The sequence below is a fragment of the Haliaeetus albicilla genome, chromosome Z (genome assembly GCF_947461875.1).
Source record: "Haliaeetus albicilla chromosome Z, bHalAlb1.1, whole genome shotgun sequence".
NCBI classification, from domain to species: domain Eukaryota; kingdom Metazoa; phylum Chordata; class Aves; order Accipitriformes; family Accipitridae; genus Haliaeetus; species Haliaeetus albicilla.
Window position 1 is genome coordinate 50,762,717 of NC_091516.1, and position 21,598 is coordinate 50,784,314.

The window sequence follows — 21,598 nt, forward strand, 5'->3', positions numbered from 1 at the left end:
CAACAGGAGATGTAAGGGGATAACTCCTGATGCTGCTGACAGACACACATACTTTCTTGTGCCTCCTGGCTTTTCTTTTGCTCTTTGATAAGCCACTTTCATAAGAGAACAGACTTGTTAAACTAAACCTTAGACAAGCTGAGGAGTGAAGGCAGTTTATTAGGTGTAGATAACAGGTAAGGGGAAGCAATTCATGACAAGGTTGGAGGCTATTGACAAGTACCTGCTCACTGCATGTCCTAACAGTTTAGGGAGAAGAGCCCAAACAGGATGGGAGAAGATGAGAGAGACTTCTTACTGAACTACCTGTGGCATGGACCTTTCCTGAGTGTCCCATCTGGTCAGGGACACATCACTCTACCCTCTGTCTCTGAAACTAGGACACTGTTATAGATGTCCTTCTGACACAGCTGAGAGTCTCATGAGTTTGCCCATAATACCAGTGAATTAGGGTTGGTTTTATCAAATTGCTGTGTCATTAAATGCCTCAGTCTATGGAGTCTGGTCTCCCCCCTCTCCTGAACTCAGAAATCATTAACTCAAATAGCTGCCATTCAAACAGAAATGTTTTAGAATAACAGGACAACTAAAGCTGAGGAAAATCAGTCCAACCCAGCTTGTCTGAAGCAAATAGGCTTGAAAAAGTTAAATTTCCCCAGAGGAGAAGCAGAAACATCTCCCTATCCCCAAACTTTATGGCTCATAATTTAAAGCCACTGAGAGACTCAGGATAGCCAGTTTCCCAGGTAAAAATACACATTTCTGAGTGAAGCTGAAAGTGGGGATAAGAAAGATGTATGTTACTACAGAAAAATGTAACCCTGAAGGAAGATTAAAAGACAGTGTCCAAAAGATTGGCTCAAGCACATTCAGAGAGTTCAGAGCAATAAATGCCCTAAAACTGCAGCAGACCTTACATGCCCAAAAGTGTACCTTTTTTCCCCCCAAATCTTATCAGATGTTTAATAAATGTTCCACAAATCTTGAATCTCAACATTACTAGGTCATCTGAGCAACACTGTTCTTTCACACTTGCAGGTCATCCGCGTGACTGTTCTACATTTCTCAGCACTTCCAAGTATTTTCTTACTCTGATTTAAGCAATTTATCCCATAAGGTATCAAGGCAGCAAAAATCACACCATGGCAGAAGTGCAAAATAAAACATCCTATTTGCTCAAATTCAAGATAAGCCTTTCTCTAGCTTTTCAGGAATGGAAATCTGATCCACCTTTTGGATACTGCACATCAAATTACCTTGTGTTCCCTGTCAGGAAAGCACTTGTGGTGAGACAGAAGGGCTGCTGAGCTGTCAGCTGAGTGGCAGCTGCTCATGCTGGCTGTCAGAATATTATCTTTCACTGAATATTAAACATCAGCTTTTACTGAGCTGAATAAAATACCAAAAATGGAAACAAAGGTAGTTTCCTAAGTCAGGTACAAGAACACATGAGATCATCCTGATCTCTGACAATTACAAAGCACCCTTCATCCTTTTTTCTCATGTTTTCTTGGTCATGCAATATATTTGTTATTTTGCAGGTGGTATATCTATATGGTCTGACACAAGGAGCAAGAAAGAAGGCATAGTCAGTTCGGCAAGAGACACAGAACAAATACAGTCCAGGAGGGGGCTTGGGGCATGGGGTGGGTTGCAGGATTTGGTATTTCAGAGAAACAGTTGACAGAGAAGGCTCATATTCTGGTGCAGCCCTTTTCTGATTAAAACGAGGGGAGAGTAGCCAAATTGTGAGGAAGTAGAGAAGGTCTATTCCAATATACAATACCAAACCTGTACATTTGCAATGTAATACAGCAGGCACAGCCTTTGGGAAGAGGTCCCTTCTGAGAACTGGGGTTTTCCACCTGAGATGCCTAACTAAATCCTTTCAGCTTTATGTGCTGGACTTGTACCACAGGATAATCACTGGCGGCTTGTAATGGTAACATCCTTCAAAAAAATAATGTTATCTCATAATAGGTGCAAAGTATGTGAGCACTTTCCCTGACTTCCTGTGATTGTCCCCGAGATGTTTGCATCTCTGCCAGAGCTCCTTTCCTTTGCTGCAGCAGTGAGTCAGATCCTGGGAGTGCCTCCTCTCCTTCCCAAGCTTCAAGAAACACTGACATCAAAATGCACTGCACTATCTCCTTTTTCCAGCAGCCAGGACAGGAGCACAAGAGCGAGGAGAAGCACAACACAGAGTCATGACAGGCAGATGTGGCACTAGAGAACTCCAGATGCAAAAATCTGTCAAAAGCTGAAGTTGTTGAAGGGCACAGTGGAATTCACACCAGCATTTTATTTGGAAATGTGACAACTAGTCAAGACTGCACAGGAAAAAAAGAAGAAGCTTAAGAAAAAATTCAGCAAAAAATGTACAAGACAGTGAGAAGACCGTAAGAAGTTGCATATGCCTCTTCACCTACCTTTTGCAGGACAATCAATCTCAAACGATAGTACACTTGCTTTCAAAAAGATTAATTAAAAGTGGACTGGGAGGCTGGAGAGCTCAAAACAAAATCTGCAGATGCAAAATCCAAAAGCTAAAACTTCTGTAACTGACTTTCAAGTTGCAGACAAGCCTTTAGTAAAGTTCCACAAACTGTTTCTAGCATGGTGTAGTAACAATGTGCAAGGCAGCTTGTAGGAATCTGTGCTGTGACAAGGCTACGCTACAGAGCATTTTAGCAAAATTAAGATAGGAAAGAAAAAATTAAATGGGTGGACACAACAAGCCTTGTAAACATATAAAAAGATGGGGGAGAAGGAAGGAAGGGAGGAAATGCAGTAAACTAAAATATGATCAGTACCTTCACTATCATTTCATGACTGCTATAGATTATGTATTTACCTTCTCCTCTGCTTTAAATCTGAATCTTCGCCACTGTTTTGATTTTTCCTGTGACATTAAGGAAGTTTTACTGAAATACTATCAGGTCACTTAACACAAATACACAACTCCCATCTTTAAAAAAAAACCCAACCACAACTTTACAAAGGTTTTTTTTTCAGCATGATTTAAGGCAGAGAAAAAAGGGCACATGCTTATTTTAAACTTTTCAGGACACCTCTACAAAAAGTTGTAAAGGCATGATCCCATTCAAGCTCTCATTGCAAACCCCTGACTTGCAAGGTTAAGCATAGTGTGCCGGCCTTTAGAGTTTCCTGCTGTTTCCAGCATAGCAAAGCCTGATGTCTTCCTCTTAATTCCAGTAAAGAGTACCTAAACAACACAGCTATTACCAAGATTCAGGAAGACATAATTAGGTTAGAATTTACCTACTATTGTCAGTCTTCACAGTCTCACATAAGAGATAAGACCTTTAAGAACATTCTGTTGGTGTGGTGGCCCTAGAGAAAACTTGCTATTGGCATGACCACCTGTCCACTGAGTAGATCAGCCAAATGCAAATCCCAGATGATAAACACTTTGCATCTTAAAAAATTTCCTGCTGCATAGTGCACAAACACTGTTCTTTTCTTGGTACAAGACAGTTTGGCACTGCACATCTCTATTCCTTTGTTTTTACAAAGCCCAACAAGTCCTTCTGACAACTAAGCTAGCAATGAATCAGAAAACCCATTCACGAAAAACACTGCTATTAACACTTACAAGGGCTCTATCCATCCAGGCAAATCAACATAACTCTATGGACTTAAGAGAGAGCTACACTGATTTACTTTAACTCAGGCATGAGGTCACTAAGCATTCACCATGGGTGAGTTTCTTCACTCCTGTTCTAAACAGCTAATGGCAGATAAAAGGTCTGGAGCAGCTCCAAAACCTGACAAGTATAAAAGCTCCTCATCGAACTAGGTTTCCTCATAGATCTACCTATGTTGTCAGTGACCCCTTTGCAAACCCTGGCTTTGAAAGCCAAACAGGTAGTCAGTTCAGAGATGTCAGAAGCAGATGTAACTCCCAGGTACTGGCTCGTAAAGCAGTCCTTCAAGACTGCAATGAATATGGCACAGTAGCTATGCTTGCCTATACTTCAGAACAGATCACAGCACCAGGTACCTCAGTGATGAAAGCAGCTTCTCAGTAGGACAAATCATTCCAGGTAACACATTGTCTCTCAAAACTGTATCACTTCTGAACTGTCCCTGCAATTTGCATTTTGGACATACTCCAGGACACACAGCACAGAATCTCCATCCATTTAATTTTACTTCTCTAAGTTACTTAATTCAGCACGTACCCATTAAAAAAAACATTAAGTATCTCATAGCTGTATATTTTTGCTGGCATCTCCTCCAATGTAAAGTAATTCACACATGGGACTGTTGAAGACAGCTTTATGGCTCATTCATTTAATCTTTGTTGCACTTAAAGCAAAGCATTGTATTTAAAACAAAATACTGCTCTGTATTAGAAGCTCATTGTCAAGCAAGCAACATCCATCAATCCTTCCCTTCACCAGGGAAAAATAGCTGCAGCAACTGAAAGGATCTTGCACCTGCCAATAATGCAATTTCTCCTATTTTTAACATCATTTTCCCAGTACCCAGAACTGCACAAAAGCAAAAAGCCTGACCAAAGCTTCCTTTCCAAAAGCAGATCTGATATTCTTCCTCAGGATTTTTTTGGACTAACAACTGACCCCTAGAGTACCCCTTTTCCCAGGACCCAGCTGTGTCTCCAAGAGCCTTTACTGAACACAGAGCTTGTAGGACCTCAAGCTTTCTACTGTGAGAAGCTAACAGTAAACCCCAGGGCTCTTACCTCCTCCGGACTGGCTGCCCAGACTCATTCTCGCTGCCACCTGATGGGTTCCGTCGTCGAGAGTAAGGAAACTTTGGTGATTTATTGCGGTCACTGGCAGAATTATACAGCCCACTAGGGTTAAAAAAGAATGGCAAACAGTCAGCTTTAAAACTTCCAAGAAAGTTAGGCCAGCTAACTGAGATTCAGCTTAGAAAAATCAGAATGCTTACATGCACACACTTATATACATATTCAGCTATAAATGTACATATGTGTGTGTGTGCACATGCTATGTAAATACAGATGGTACTGCTTTCCAACAATAAATATTTTACACTGAACCTTGAAAATGTAGGAGAGAGACCTCTTAGTCTAAGAGCTCTAAGCTTTCAAAATGCAGAACCAAGTATATACCTATTCTTTTAACGTAATAAAATTTCTGCACTTTATCCAGCACAGAATAACCCCTGAGTTATCCAACCCAGAGCTAGGCATTCAAATGCACCTCTATTCTTTATGTTTTCCACAGATGTGAGTATGAAAACAGTGCTCCTCTCAAGACACACATCTTCATCACAGAGCTAGTGCTTAGGACACTGAAACAATTTTAGCTCCAGCTCTCCGCTGTTTATCCACACAACCCCCTGCCAATGGTGTGGACGTATTTCAAGATTCAGGTTATGTACTTAAGCCTGGACACAACCCAGTGGGTTAGGTTGTTATTGAGTTAGATGTAGATTATCAAATGCCTGTATGGATTATCTTGTGACACCTTCCTACAGAAGTGCAAGGACCTCTTCCAACAGTGTAACAGAGCCTGCGATGGAGTACATATCACTCTTAAGGAGGTCTACTGATGTTCCACAACGTTTTAGAGGAAGGATGCTAAACTCAAGCACACATTTTTGTCTAACATCACTTAGCCCTTTTCACAACAACTATGTGGAAAATACAATATTCTCACCAAATTCCAGTTGAGGTATTCCTTTCTGCTTTCCTAAAACCCTCTGGCCTTCAAATTGGACACATTCTTCTCCACCTGCTTATGCAGACTGGTGATTACAGCACTACTCTGCACAGCTGAAAAGTTGCCACAGTTCATCTCAATGAGAATTATTATGATAAGCTGTCAAAGCCTCTGTGCAGCATACAGCCTGCTTATGTGTCTAAAACTGTGCAGTCCTTTAGAACAGATGGACTTGCAAAAACTCAATTCTACCATTTTTTGTCTCCTGGGGGATCAAACTTCTTGCTGTCCTGACAGCAATTTTAACACTGGAACCATAATGTGACAAGCTGACACTACTTTAAAAATCACAAATAAACATCTATCCTAGCAAAAGAATATTTGCACACTGCCTTGTCCTTACTCTGAAAACTCTTGCTGCTTACAGGAGCACACAGGGTAAATCATCATGGCACCCCAAAAGACACACCATGTATAGGTCTGAAGCATCACATAAAGGCAGGACTGTATTGGATTATACTTAATGTGCTGTCTAGTTCAGTGGCCTGTTTCCAACAGTGGCCGTAAGCAACCATCTACAGGAAGCAAAAAGTTGAATACGTATGACAGCTTCCCAGTACTCTCTCGGTCCCCCACTATTCCTGGTCCAGGGGACTTCCTGAGCCAGCTGCTATACCTCTGGGTTCAGAAGCCCTTGGGGATTTCTCTTCCATGATTTACCCAGCTTCTCCCAGGAATCCACTAACTTCCAGCACCCCTTGTAAAGAAGGACCACAGGTCTCCTACTCACGGCAAGCTACTACTCACTGCCTTTCTCAAAGCTTTTAAACCACCTCTAATAGCTTCATCTGAAGATTCCAAGTTCTTATGCTGGAAAAATAAAATCCTGATCTCTTTCTCCTTTCTCTGTACTACTAATGATTTTCTAAACCACACCCCCTGAAATTATCCCTTTTCCAGACTGAAGGAAGAGTCCTGCCTGGCCTTTGCCATTCCTCCTTGTACAGATTTCCTGCACAGCCATGCACACCTTTCACTACCCTTGCTGCCCCTCTCGAAGCCTTTTTCTTTTGCCAGGATAAGGACAACAGAACTGCACTCACAATTCATGGAGCAAATATGTGCTCCACAAATTTATGTCATGGCATAATGCTATTCTCTTGCTTTCCTAATAATTGCTAATTGTTTCTCTGACTGCTACATAGTTGATGTTTTCACAAAGTTATCCATCATAACTCCACAACACCTCATTTTACTCAGAAATCTAGGGTTATTTTTTTGGCCCCCGTGTGCCCCTCTTTACACTTACTCGCCATCATCCACCATCTAGTGACTCGTCACTCATACTTTAGGGATCTTTCCGCCACCCTTCACAGACAACTTTCACTATCCTAAACAATTCTGTCCCACCATCAAACTTTATCGCCCCTTTTCCAGGTCTTTGACAAATACACTCAATAGCAGAAGTCTAGGAACAGATCTCTGTAGAAAGCCACTGGTGACTGTCATCCACTGACCACTTTCTCCTACACTTACTTTCCTAATTTTTAACTCATTAGTTATCCATGACAGCACCTATCCTCTTATATGCAATACAGATTTATTGTGGCCCTGTTAATACATTAATATGTTCTATCAATATCATTCAACCTATTGCCATGGCATGATATTTACCATTGCACAATACCTAAGACATCATGCCCCGCCTTACCTCTGTGGGCCATTTTCCTCCCATGGTGCACTTGTTTTACTTCTTTGGGTTTCTGGATTGTTTTCATTTTTCATCTTTTTAAAGCTAAATAGAAGTACAGATATATATTTTTTTAAACCCATAGTGTACAGATCACATGTTTTCTCCCCCTGATCTCTTAAAAATTAATCTTAAAGGCATACAGTCATTACAGAGACCCACACTGGCATATAACTATTTGCCTGCTATGTGAAAGGGCAAACAGCTGCTTCGTTGAAGAACCTCTCCTAGAAAGAGAGGTTGAAGGGGGGGGAAGACCTGAAAATCAGCTCTACAAGCTCATAATTACAGTGGCACTGAGTCAGAAAAAACGTCAATCTTGTCTCAGAATAAACAAGAACAGATGCTTAGGCAAAAAATCTAACAAAAGGGAAAATATACAATATGCTCTCACAGTCTTCCACAACATGCAGTTAACAGATTATTGAACCAGAGGCTTTATCTGCTTTTTATTCTACATAGCTCTTGATGGAACTTTCTTCCATGGATTTACTTAAACACCTCCTGAACATTTTTGAATTTTTGGCATAAATAGTGCCTGGTAGCAGTATGCTCCGGTATTTAACTATGGCACAAACAATTATTTAATTTTATTTCAAAACTTCCACCTGGTTCAAAACTTCCATCCTTTATTCCTGACTAGTTCTGTGTTTAGAGAAAGAAAAAAAGCCCTATGAATGATGGTTCCCTAATCACAAACTCCAGCCCATAGTTTATTTTTTTAATACATTTTTAACAACTGTCTCATCTCTTTTCCAAGTGAAAGAATCACAGACTATTTAATCTTTCCCAGCATAGGAGTCACCACATACCTCTGAATATCCTTATCATATTTCTCTACAATTTTTCCAGGTCTACAGTACCTTCTTTAAGATGGGAGCAACAAAGGCAGGGGTGACAACTATTCAAAACATGACAGACCACAGGTTCACAGAGTAGCATATTCTTCTCATTCCTTCCCCAGTAACTCCTTATGTTTTCTTTTTGCTAGACACTGAGCATAGATCTGACAATGTGAAAGATCTGTCTTCACTGACTGCTGCAAGGTAAAGTACCAAGACAGTCAAGATGATAGATAGTCATCTGGCTTAAAAGATGTGTCAAGTGTTTGTAACCAGTCTCCTATCGTACCCAGGGGAGATGAGGGGAAAACCAGCAGGATGCTCCAATTCTTCCTTTATTCCTACCATTCTCACAGTGTCAGGTTTTACAACTTCCAACCTATTAATGCACCTAGATAGCCTGCACACTGCAACTCCAAGTGCTGGAAGGTGGCCTCCAGCTGATGCGTGCTTTTGCACCCATCTTCTCACCAATGGCTAGTCATGCTTTTCCTGCATCATCATCTCTAGAGCTTGCTTTCTACATGAACAAGCAGGTCACCTGATACAGAACTACATAGCCATATTGATTTCCACTAAGCTCTTCAAGAAGTATTACTGACAGCAACCCACAACATATCTTTCCAAAGTGTAACTTAAGCAGAAAAGAAAAGCTTTACAGATGCTTACAGAGAGGAGGACATAAGCCAGAGTTCCTTGCCGAGAGCAGGAGGTGACAGACTTGGCTTTATGAAGGAATTGTGGCTACTTAACTCACTAATCCACTTTTAACCTCAGCCTTTGGTTACTACAGGTCACTGAGTTAATCATTTAATTCTCACATAGTGAACAAAATGCAAAGCTACAGTAAGTCAGCAGGAAAAGAAATTAAATTACACTTTATCAGGTGAATCATTTTCTTAATACTGCACCCATTCATTACTGACTCATGTGTATACAATCTATTCCCAGACTTAAAAATATGTGCTTACTACAGACTAAGCAAGTAACTCAGGTAAATATGTTTCAGTCCTGTATTGCAAAAAGCAATTGTTTTCACCCAGCATAAACTACCAATACTTAGACTGAAGTTGGTCTTAAAAGAAATGTGAATAGTGTTCTCAAATCTTAAATAAGAGAGAGAAAAATTATCCTGGGAGGTGAATTCACTGCATTAGATTCCTAGGGCATTATTCACTCAGAGCAAACACACACTTACAGCTAGAGAGCTAGAGCACGGCAGCTCTTCAGATACTAGTATTATCTCCAGGAATGCAGTTGCAAAAGGGACTGAGATCATTCAAAGTATCTGAAATTCATGTGAGATTAACTGTTGTTGGGGGGTTTTATAGTTTACCTTGAATTTATACCACTTACACAGAAGTGACCAACTACATATCTCAACAGTGCATGAGATGTTAGAACTACGAAAACTCAGCTCCTAAGAGCTGCTGAAAGATGCTTTGCAAGCATGACTGACAATTAATGCAAGAATTACATAGGATCGAGTAAACTACCAAACTGTAAACACTTCACAAAGTACGTGTGCTGCCTGGCAGACTTGAAAGGTGTTTTACATGTGCAGAGAGAGACACAGAGAAAAACAAATCCATTTCTAAATAGAAAGCATGCAAGAAAAACAACTTCCAATACTTTTTTGCTGGAAGTGACTAACACTATTTAAAACGGTGACTCAGTGAGAATCTGCCTGTGAATTGCTTTTAAACTGTGCAGATAAGAAACTAAACTCAGAAACCTCGAAGCTGCCATGTTGAGAGCCCCTTGTTTTGGTTCTTGCTCTACAGCCTGCCCATGCATTTCTTTTGAACAGTTCATTGCTAGAAATTTATACAGAGCATGTGGAGCACAAGCTGTAGTGAAGGGCTCCTGTAGTGAAGGGCTCCTATCCCTTCCCCATATGATCACCTCTGCACTATGGAATAAGGGTACCTCTTGCTTTGTACTCCTCTCTCCTAACAAGTCACAGAATGACAGAATGGTTGGGGCGAGGAGGGACTTCTGGATGTCATCTGCTCCAACGCCCTGCTCAAGCAGGATCACGTAGAGCTGGGTGCCCAGGACCATTCCCAGATGGCTTTTGCATATCTCCACGGAGGGAGATTCTACAACTTCCCTGGGCCACCTGTGCCAGAGCTTGGTCACCCGGACAGTGAGAGTGTTTCCTGATGTTCAGGGGAAACCTCCTGTGTTTCAGTCCGTGCCCACTGCCTCTGGTCCTGTCACTGGGCACCACTGACAAGAGCCTGGCTCTGTCCTCTTGGCACCCTCCCTGCAGGTATTTATATGCCTTTGTATTGTTTTCTGCTCAATAACCTAGCTTCAGCATGACCAAGTGGCAAAATCATAAACTTTCTTTTAGCCCATGGGTTAGAACATTGGATTCAACTTCCCTCAAATTGAGGAAGCAGTTAAACTCAGCTCTTCTTTTTTGGGGCAACTGTTCTAAATATTAGGCAATAAGAAACACTGTCCAACAAGTATTTGCAGTAATGTTTTAGACCCTTCTTCCAAGGTCAGCCCTGATACCTAGGATGTGAAGCCCACAGCTTCAATGCAGAGATGAGGCCAGTTACTCAGCTCAAAAAAACCTGTCAGGGTCACTGGGCATGCAGAGACAGACATTCAGGCAACTAAGCAAAAAAGTTAGGTGCTGAGGTTTTGACTCATTCTTTTGTCAAATCACTCTTTTTTGATTCAGGCACCCAAATTCCACCTAAAAGTAAGGCTGGGGATATAAATCCCCTTCTGAATTTGAGCCTCACCTCCGTCTCTCAACTATGCCTAATAACCAGAAATGCGTACTTCAGCACTGATAGCTAAACACAGCAGACCACACAAGTCCAGAGGAGCCCTGGCAGTTCACTGTTCCTAAGGATCAGGCACAAACACTCCTAAGTTTTGTTCTGGATTTAACAGTGTAACAGGTAATGGACTGCAAGATGAACAGCACTACTAGAAGAGTGGCCGTGCCCAGGTCTTCCCTGCCCACACATCCCAAGCAGAGGCAGAGACCCATGCCCGGAGGGCCCTGCTAGCCAGCCCACAGCTCCCAGGGGACAGACACACAGGACTTCACCAGACTATCCTGACCAGTGCCCCTTGGGTCATTATCTGGGTTTTTTTGTGTTTAAAACTGAGACTGTTTGCTTTCCCATTAACTTGTCCTGATTCATGGGCTTCCAAAGCCCTGTTCCAGGATCATCAGAAGATGAGGGTTTGTTAAAATGAATTACTGGGCAACACTCTCTGACCTTTGTCAGCAGACGATCAGACGGTCCTGAACTTAAGGGCAGGATAAACTGTTACTATGATTACTAAATGTGTTCCTCTACCCAATGCAATACAGTCTCTTAAAATCTGGAAGGGAACTGCTGGTCCACGTACCTTTTCACAGGGGAAGGTGCAATAATTTTGGTAGTTCCTTCATTTTCCCCATTTGCTGTAATCTGGCTCATGTTCTTAGATCCTGAAAAAAAAAAACAAAACCACAAATAGAACAGTCCTGTAGCACATATGCTTGCACACATATTCAGCATAACCACCTACTGAACACAGTGCAGCATGAGACATAAAATGATACACAAGACATCTGGTGCACGCTCTACTTGTTAGGGGTGTATAAGGATCACATTTTTGTATCTTATCCTTATTTCTAGCTATACCACATCGCAAGAAAGTTTAACATGAGGGGCATTCATTACTCTTCCACATGAGACAGAGGAGTTTGAAGCTTTTGTTCTCAAAGGGATACTATGCAATTGGCAGCAGAAGGGAATTCCCTGCTCAGTCACCAATGAGAAGAAAGGTGTGAGGAGAATACAGGGTATGAAAAAGCTTGGGAATCTCCAATGCAGTAACTACGGCCTCTGAAACAGTCACTAGATTAGATAGTAAAGCAAGATGAATATGTTTGTTCTAAGAAACCATTTCAAACTGATGTGGCAACACACTGCAACACAACACTAATAAATCCTAAGCCATGCCAGGAAAATATTAACTGTAAATCAATGGATTAGAAAACTAATAATGTAAATAGAGACAATAAAGATATTCTGACAGAGACAGCTAAGCATCAGTTTCAATGAGTCAGCAACTTTCGGCCAATATTTGCAAGTTATCTGCCTAGTTTCCAGTTTTGTGCCAAATACTCTTTCCATTTTGATCTTGCACTTTTCAAACTGTTGGCACTTAAGTCCCCAGCTGAGCCATGAAAAGGAACCTGAGGAATCAGGAAGACCATGCACTTTCCCCTCTTTTTGAGACCCCATGTAACAGGCTTCAAAGAAACAGATTTGTGTATTTATGATTTAGAAGCACTGAGGGCCAAGGAAATCTGGATATTTCAAACTGGGTTAATGTCAAAATGGAGTGATAAGATGATGCTCTACAGATGTATACAGCTCAGTATCATGAACAAAAAAAGAACTGTTCTGTTCAGCTTGGTATGTAGTAATATATTAATCATCAAGACAGGTTTGTTCCTACTGGTGCTATGATTTTAGTTTCCATGCTGTACTATTAGTATTGATCTGTAATTCTTCTTCAGTTCACACATTCTTTTTCCATCTAACTGGCAATTTCAGTCATTTCTTACAAAACTGTTACCACTTCCAGAAACAGATGTTAAGTAAAACAACAAAGCAACATCACTGATGATGTACATCAGCTCTGGACAGAATTCTGAGCATGTTCATTGAAGATAATGAAACAGATTGACTGAACCCTGTAAGACTGCTAACAAGGAAATACTATGGTCTCTGGGCACAAGCAACAGCATCACAGTGTTGTTAATATAGTGGTACAAACTCAAAGCCTTTTTGTCTGGCTAAAACTAAAATATAATGTCTTATATTAAGCCATGGCGAGATTTTGCATTATAAGCCTTCTCCACAATCACAGAGGAAGAACTTCTCCACAATCTCCCTCAACTTCCTATACCACCCTTTTGCCATACAGAGTCTCTGGACTCTCCTCTACTTCAACACAAATACTTGAGATATCCTAAGGCATTTTGTCTGGCCATCAATTGCTTCTTATACAGGTTAAATCTGCTTGTTTTCTGCAGATGCCTCATACACTGCAGAGGGACTCAAGAAGCATTAGTCCCTTTGTTCAAGGAATTCAGCCAAGCCCTTTACATGTTTGACCTTGCCACTTCTAATGATGTAGTTTACTCCTTTCCCCAACCCATTTCAGACTAATGTCTGGCAAGGGAGGGTAGCAGCCTGGGTCCTGTCTTGTACCGTATTTGCTCCTTCAAGGCACTTTTTGTTGTTTATGCAAGCATAAGCACTAGGAAGAATTTGGAATATTCTGAAGAAGGAAATGGAGAATGAGCACAGATTCACAGACAGAAAGGAAAGTAAAGTTTTGGCATTCTGAACGAATCCTCTATTTTATACAATACGAGACAACCAACCCTCGAGACTCTCTGAAGCACTGCACATCTGCCTATAGTTATTTTCTGTTTTCAAGAATGAAGCAATAGCTACACTGCCACTATGACCTGCTTCGTAAAAAGACAGAATTACTGAACAAAAAAGTTTATTGAATTAATATGGATGAGAAAATGATCAGAAAAAGAATCACCAATCTTCATTAAGGCCATAAAAGACTGCTACAAAAATTCTTCCTCTGACCTCTAATGAGAGAAGGATACCTACGGTCAAAAACCACAAATAAATAAAGATGACAGCACTAAGAACAGGAAGTGGAAATTTCCCACCTTTAAGGAAGGTACTGGTAGTGAAATGAAAATGGAGTAGGTCAAAGTGTTGAACTACAAGGATATCTCAGGGTTTTGGACCATATTTTTTTGCATGCACATACATTCAGCTTGCCTTTCCTAGGCCATCAAATACATAAGATAAAATAACCCACTATAGTAACTTGGCCCACAGAAGTACTGAAATCAGCAAAGATATGACTTTTTATGACAAAGGAAATAATTACAGTACTTCACATATTACTGTGTGAGTGAGGTAGCTTCCAATTAAGCTCCTCAGAGTGCTCATAACTTGATGAAGCAGTAAGAACTCATGCTCCAAAACATGTCACAGCAATGAAACAACTGCCAGAAAAAGATCCAAGGGTCAAGTGCTACAAAAGTAATAGCTACCTCCAGAACTGATCCTTTGCTAAGTTTGGCAATAGCCTTACCATTCTGCTGACACACAGTCCTCTCTGGGTGTCAGGCAATGGGGGGTTATGAGATGCAGAGTCAGTCCACCCAAGTGCAGAAAGTTTGTGATGCCTTTGCAATTCCTTCAGCACCCTGCACGAAGGCTGCACCTCAGCTTTTGGAGCAGCCAGTACTAGTAAATCCTTAAAAAAGAAGCGGCATCTTCTCATTGTTGACTTCCCTGGTTACCACTCTACTATTTTAACAAGTACTTAGTTGAGGAAATACCAAAGAAAAGACAACATACCAGTGACCATCACACACAGGCAGAATCTACCCAGAAATACAAAATACATTTCTACTGAGACAAGACCTCAGATTAGCCATGTTTGACTCCACTGCTGCCCACAATGAGGACCTTTGCTTTGCTTTTTGAAAAAAAAAAAAAGCTCTTGCTGTACCATTCTTTTGTACAAATAATTAATTAGGATTTTTCTATCCACGCTTACAGAAACTGTAATAATTGCCTTTAAGTACATTCCACCTCGTGTATCTTTTACTAACTACAGTACTGTTCTACCAACATACACCTCTGTACAATACAGTATCCCTAATATAAAAGAACAGACTCCAGAAAAACTGTCCAAACAGTAAACGCATTGCAATAACTTATCTATACCACTGTTTCTTGCATGCCAAGGTAACAGGCCTCTCAAAAATACCTTAGATAGCTGGAAATCTTGAACATCTCACTTGTAGCAGGTTTTCCTGGTTGTTTACCTTTTTCAGATAAGTTACTGTCAGCATTCACTGCACTGAACTTTTCCAGTAAGGTGAATGCACACACTTAGATTCTTTTAGAGCCATCTTGATGCTGATTTATGCATTCAATTTAAATAGACTATTACATTTTTAAAAACTCAAATGTCCAAAACCTCAGGAGCCTGGCAAGCTAATTAGCTTGTCATGCCTGCTTCTTATCAACTAAGGCCATTTTACTGACATTATCTGGCAGTAGTGTTTGTATTTAAATCTATTAATGAGAGCAGAAGATAGTGTGATCAAAAGGAAAACATGCAGTATGAGCTCATGCTTTGCACTGTGTGTTACTAAGAGCCTATAAAAATGAATGGACTTCCATACGTCCACACTAGCATAGCCTACTCTCTGATAATGTTTATTTTCCAAACTAGTTTCCAAACCTGTAGCTGGAAGGGTTTATGCATCTCACACTGATGCAGGGTGTTTTTCTGAGTACAATGGCGTTGCTGCTTCTTTGCCCGATGGTTTGCTGATCAGTGGTGGATGGGGGGGTGCTGTATGTTGCAAAATGTGTGAGAAATTGCTTTTCGATGGCCTTGCAGTTTCTGGGCCATCCTGGATGAGCCCCCACTGAAGAAGATAAGGACTTCAGCCCTTTTAGGTAACTTAGTTTAGAAGTATCCATGTGAATTACGTGAAAATGTAAGCGCAGATAATAGAAGCACTAACGAGCATTCTTTAGGATAAGATGTATCAAACGTGCAGAAGATCACACTGTGCAGAATCATCCAAGAACGGTCAAGTAGCGGACAAGTGAGGAAGACTATGGAAGACCACGAGAGGACTCCTGAAGACCACTGGAGACCTTCAATGTGCCGGCGTAAAGGACATTTGCATATGCTAATAGTTTGCTGGGAAACTAATGAATATGTATAACATTTCTCGGCCATCTAGTGAATATGTATGTAGAACATGTACTTAACCTGCACAATTAGGCCTGACGGTGTGCATGATAGGTGGAGCAATCCCCCGTGCACACAGTGCTGCAATAAAGAATGCCTGCTTTCTAAAACTCGAAGATCGAGTCTTAGAGAGTTTCTTCAACCAGCTTTTTCAGTATCAACACCACATGCACAAAATGCAGAAGCAGTCACATCCATCCTTTTACAAAACCTGGGATTTAAAATCAACTTTAAAATGTAAAGCTCAAAGTAAATAAATAAGTAAATAAATAAAATCACCCCAAGATTCATTTTCTAAAATTTAAGTTTCAAACCCAATCTCACAATTTTCTGGGAAAAGACTCGTGACTTTGAATGCACAAGACCAACAGTTCTATCTACCATGACAGAGGTTGGCGAAGCAGGGTACTGATAGGCGTCTGTGGTACTATGTTAAGTTAGTAAGGGCAGGGACTGTGACTGCCTGTGATTGCTTAGGGACTATTATAATACAGACAGTACTGTAATTTTAATACCCACTCCCGATTCTCCACCTGGCTTTTAAATCAGAATGGCAGCACTTACTTTACACTAGTTTATATAACTGCTCAGTCTGCAAGGCAGGAACAAATCAAGTCCTCAGCTACCAAACAACAACAAAGCCTAAGCCATGTGTTTTCCCCTGCTGAATAAACTCAGACCCACAGCAACAGGTCTGGTCACATCCATGTTTGTCCAGATAGGATGTTCCCAAGGAGCTTTTCTTGTGCAGCATTCAGCCAAAAGAATAACGAACGCTTTCACCCTATGCACTGTTGTGAAAGCTGAACATTATCAGTCTTGCCCTAAGAGGGTAAGACAGAATAATGAGAGGTCCTGTTCCATGTTTGAGTTTGTGATTTGCAACCAGAACAAAAGGCAACTGTAATTCTTTCTCAGTTGAAATGAAATGGGGAGAATAAGCAAATGAAACAAGCTACGCATATCTCATATGCAAGACTTTACAAAACAAAACAAAAAACGTTTCTCCAACTAAACACCAACTTGAACACCAACGTAAACATACACCAAAAAAAATAATAATGCACTAATATAAAAACATTGACTGCATAGCCACTGAAGTTTTCTGGTCTGATTTTTCCACTTACCCTAGAACAATTGAGATATGAAACGTATTAAGCAAGTGACAAAAGGGAGGTTACTGCATTTTAAACCACCATGATCTGGATTCTAGGAAAATAACCTGCCATGCTAAAGCCAAACTGTCTAAACTTGTCTACCCTATCAGGGGAATCAGTCAACGGCAGTGGCTTTTATACAAGAAAGCTAGTTTCTCGCTGGTCACAGTATCTTCTTCAACCCCTCTTAAAGCACAAATATTTTTACTGAAAACATAAAAGTAAATATTTTCTATCATTGTCTTGACAGCTACTCCAACTCTAAACCCAGAGTTCACTAAGTGGCTGCAGTCTTAATGATGTTAGCATACTTTAATGGACCAGTGAGAAAAAGGAATATTATTAGTCGCTCAGCTCTGCAGAAGATAGCTACCTCTACCTTCAGGTGACAGAAAAAAAATATAAAAACCACATACCATGTAACTGCTTATAACACCGGAACATGTATACAAAAAGAAGGAACATGGGAAAACATTTTAATGAGATGCCAGAGGTTAGAGGCTTTAGCACTTCACACACCTCTACAGTGGAGGCAATGCAGACTGCACATGCTACAGCCATGTACTTGTAGCTATTGGGTCATCTAATTGCCCCCAAAACCACTGCTGTGGCTAGTCCCATTACTGGCACCAACAGATAAAAAGCAAAACCAGAATGGCTAATTGAACTGGCTGCAGGAAGTATGCCTTTCATGCACTTAGCTTTGCAGTCTTAAGGAAAAATTAAAGAAGCAGGTGAGGAAAGATGCTGAATGCAGACAAAGTGGAAGGAAGTTACTGCATGAGAACTATTTGTAAGTTGTTATTGGGTTTTGGGAGAATAAATGGAGCTCTGATTTCATGCCAAAAAGCTAAATTATAAGCCATGTATGGCTGGATCCTAACTGAAGTGGCATTTGGCAGAAAACACCTTAAGAAATATGTAATACATGCAAAGTAAAATCACCCTGTTTAAAATGTTGGGCAAGGCCTATTTAATCTTATCACACCATGCTAGAAACACAAAATTAAGAACAAAGAACTAGCCATCAATGATAACCATCAGCACAATCTCATTATGCAAAAGGAATATTTATTTTAAGAAGAAATGCCACTATTCTCTCAAACACTTCAGTCAGGGAAAGTTTTAAGTAACTCATAAAACTGTTTACACCACCAGGCTCATTTCTGAGATAAAAATTATTCTGTAAAAGTAAAATCTACATTGCGCTAGTATTTTTAAACACCTGATGCTTAAAATATATCAGACTTGATTTATTGTGTGAAATGGACTTTGCTATATCCAAGAACCAGTTTAGGTGAAAATGAGTGGATTTAGCCTAGTGACATCCAATAGACCGTCACATGGTGTCTGCCACAAGGAGAGGAAGCAGCATTAGTCTGCTTTCAGCATCTGAAAACCTATTTAAATGGAGAAAGAGTATGAGATGTTTATCATTGTGAATACCCAAATACAAAATTAAAAAATAGAGTTAAAAAAATGCTCATATATAGGGAAAGATGGTATTTGAATGACACAGCTCTCTTCCTTTAGCACATATTTTAAGTGGGAAATGAAACAAACACATTTTAACTTAAGAACCATTGGAGGTAATACACCTGCCTCAGTGGAAAATGACTGTACACTTGGAAGACACAGGTAATCAATTAAGTTAAAAGCAAAGCAACTCAGATGGGTGATACAGATTATACAAATATGTATGAGTAAAATGGTGAAAAAGCAGCCTTTTTATTTTAAAGTAAAACAAAGTATTTAAATCCACCAAAACAACAAACACACATTGCCCAGCGAATTCTGCATCACATTACATTAGCAGAACAGGCCACGGGAAGGTTTCAGTTTCCCTCACAATTCCAGTCAGAGACCGAAAAAAAATCAACAAGAACAACAAACACACACACCCTTGCAGCAACAGAGACTGACTTTCACTGTCTGCACTAAGGCAAACAGCACTTTCAACTAAGGGCTGAGTTTCAGCTGACAAGTTTACCTCTGAATAGCCACACAATTTTTCTGCACAACTGAACTGGGAACTAAGGAGGTGGGAAATGCTGTTCATCTTGAACTACCACCCTAAGAATGGGACAGCCCAGCTGAACAAAAGTTCAAGTCACTAGGTTTAAGGGTGAACAGCTTCTTGTCCTCCTAGGCAGCCATTGACAACTGCAGACACAACAAAAAATACCATAATCAGAAAGCAAAGCAATCCTCCTCTTCTTACACTTAACAAAATAAAATAAAATTTAAAAAAAAAATCTGTTGTAAACTGCTTGTATTTTCAAAGGGCAACGCTTTTAATTACACTACACTTCAAGACCCACTGTAGGTAAAAGGCAGAACACACCAGCTTTGTTTCTGAGTCAAAAGACAGCATCCAGAATAAACATCGGAGGTTTCCAGATGTATATAACTGCTCTCTTTTTAAAACTGACGACTCTCAAAAGTTTATAATGCCATACTAACCTATGATAAAGAGAAATCTTGCTTACATTTTAAAGCCCAGACAAGTTTTTTCTCAGGCTGCTAACACACATACATATATATGCTTAACTCCATGCATGAGTTTGACTGAAATCTGCATAACTGCTGTTATAGATGAAGCTAAGCACACACGCATAATCACATGTAGAACTGGAACTTGACATTAGAAAAGCTTTTTGCCTCTACTACTAAATTTCAGGAAACATCCATTATTCAGGGCATGACTCCTGTGATCCATGCTTAATCTTACATGTTTCCTCTAACACCTGTAAAAACTTCCAGCTTCCCCAACATCTTCAGCATGCAGAATAGATTTCCAGCTCACACATCTGAAGCATGTTAAAATTGCAGAGGGCATGGCACTAACTTCTGTTCCACTTAATACCAAAATAAAGGGATACTGCCCTTGAACTGGGAAGAGGATGTACAAGAGAGACACCCTGGGTCAAGCAGCTGGAACAACGGGATACTAACCAAGACACACAAGTATAAAATTCTTTAACAAAAGGCAGGACTCCTGAAAAAAAAACATATTCTCACTGCCCATTTTCAAACTTCCCTTTCATACTTTACGTTAGACCTACAAACATGTGGTTTTATCATGTTTGATCCACATCATCTCTTTTATCCACAAAGGTGGAGTTTTTAGATCCAGTTAAGGTTAGGTATAGATACTGACCTAAGGCAAAGAGAGAATCCATTCTGAGAGATCCTTGAGGACACTGCAGCAGTTTTGAGTTGCCTCCTGAAAACAAAATGAACCAAAGACCAAGACTACAGGCACAGTAAAGAAGCACTTACCTGTTTGTTGTGTTCTTTTAGGGTAAGTCTTGCTGCGACTTCTTTCAATGTGCTGCTCAGGCCGCGGGAGCTGCACAGAAGGGTCTCTGGTCATTTGCAAAGATGTCCTGCCATTTGAAAATGCAACAAAATCATGAGAAAACACTTGGAAAATGATCAAAGAAACAGAGGATCTTTAGACTGATAACAACACGTGGGGTTTGGGCAGCATGTTTTGTTAAGTATTCACTTCTTGTCCCAGCTCTGGCTGTCCTGCTGAGTAGCACTACCCTGACTTTTGTTTTGAATCAGTCACTGGCAGAATCATCAACAGGTTGTGCCAACCTCTTCTATATTTGGCATTTTCAAGAGGAACTAAGCAACTAAAATGCTGGTTTATTAGGAATAGGCTAAGATGGTGTGACCTTTTGTAACCTCTAATATTATAACATATTACTTTCTTAAGTAATTTGATTACTTCCTGAATTCTTTCTGTAAGTTTTCACCTCAGGAAAACTCATATTTAACATTCTTCAGTTCCAGTCAGTAAGGGGCTACTTCTCTGCCATCTGGATTGACAACCTGAAGGGCATGGAAAATCCCCTGTAAAGCTAATTGTAATAAAGTACTCTCACTAGCACAGGCCCGAATGACAATAAATTGAGAAGTCATCCTAATTCCGGTTTACAGTAAGGCTTTTCTTCATTGCTCAATTTAAATAACTTATTAAGTTTAAATAAATTCTTTGATGCTCATTTTAAGGCTCCTCTCCACGTGACTAAGCAGAACATAGTGTTCATAATAAAAATGTAAAACAGGTCTCATATTCCCCCCCAGAACTCCATGTCTGCTTCTGGAAACTTACTACACAAAAGAATTAATTGTTACTATTAACTCCCAGCTGCTTAAACACCTGCAGTTCAATGACTTAGAAGTAAACAGGTATCATACGAGCAAGGGCCAAGCAACTATACAGGCATTGCATACGTAGATTTTCCGAGTTATGCAAACAGACTCCACTAAATACTGCTTTTATTTTCAACAATAGCCCCACAGGGATAGTCA

At 40.3% G+C, this 21,598-nt stretch overlaps 1 protein-coding gene across 4 annotated transcripts in view; it reads right to left on the reverse strand.

Moving 5' to 3' along the window:
• EPB41L4A (erythrocyte membrane protein band 4.1 like 4A) overlaps nucleotides 1-21,598 on the reverse strand; it is a 138,806-nt gene that overhangs the window by 22,758 nt on the left and 94,450 nt on the right. Inside the window, exons 12-16 of one of the 4 annotated variants that reach the window (XM_069777290.1) lie at nucleotides 20,555-20,661; nucleotides 11,655-11,736; nucleotides 7,390-7,473; nucleotides 4,730-4,843; nucleotides 2,855-2,902 (exon numbers count right to left, since the gene is read on the reverse strand). In XM_069777290.1, the coding sequence (XP_069633391.1) occupies nucleotides 2,855-2,902; nucleotides 4,730-4,843; nucleotides 7,390-7,473; nucleotides 11,655-11,736; nucleotides 20,555-20,661 (435 nt within the window). The remainder of the gene's footprint in view (nucleotides 1-2,854; nucleotides 2,903-4,729; nucleotides 4,844-7,389; nucleotides 7,474-11,654; nucleotides 11,737-20,554; nucleotides 20,662-21,598) is intronic. The other 3 variants (XM_069777292.1, XM_069777291.1, XM_069777293.1) reach the window with 3 other exon arrangements.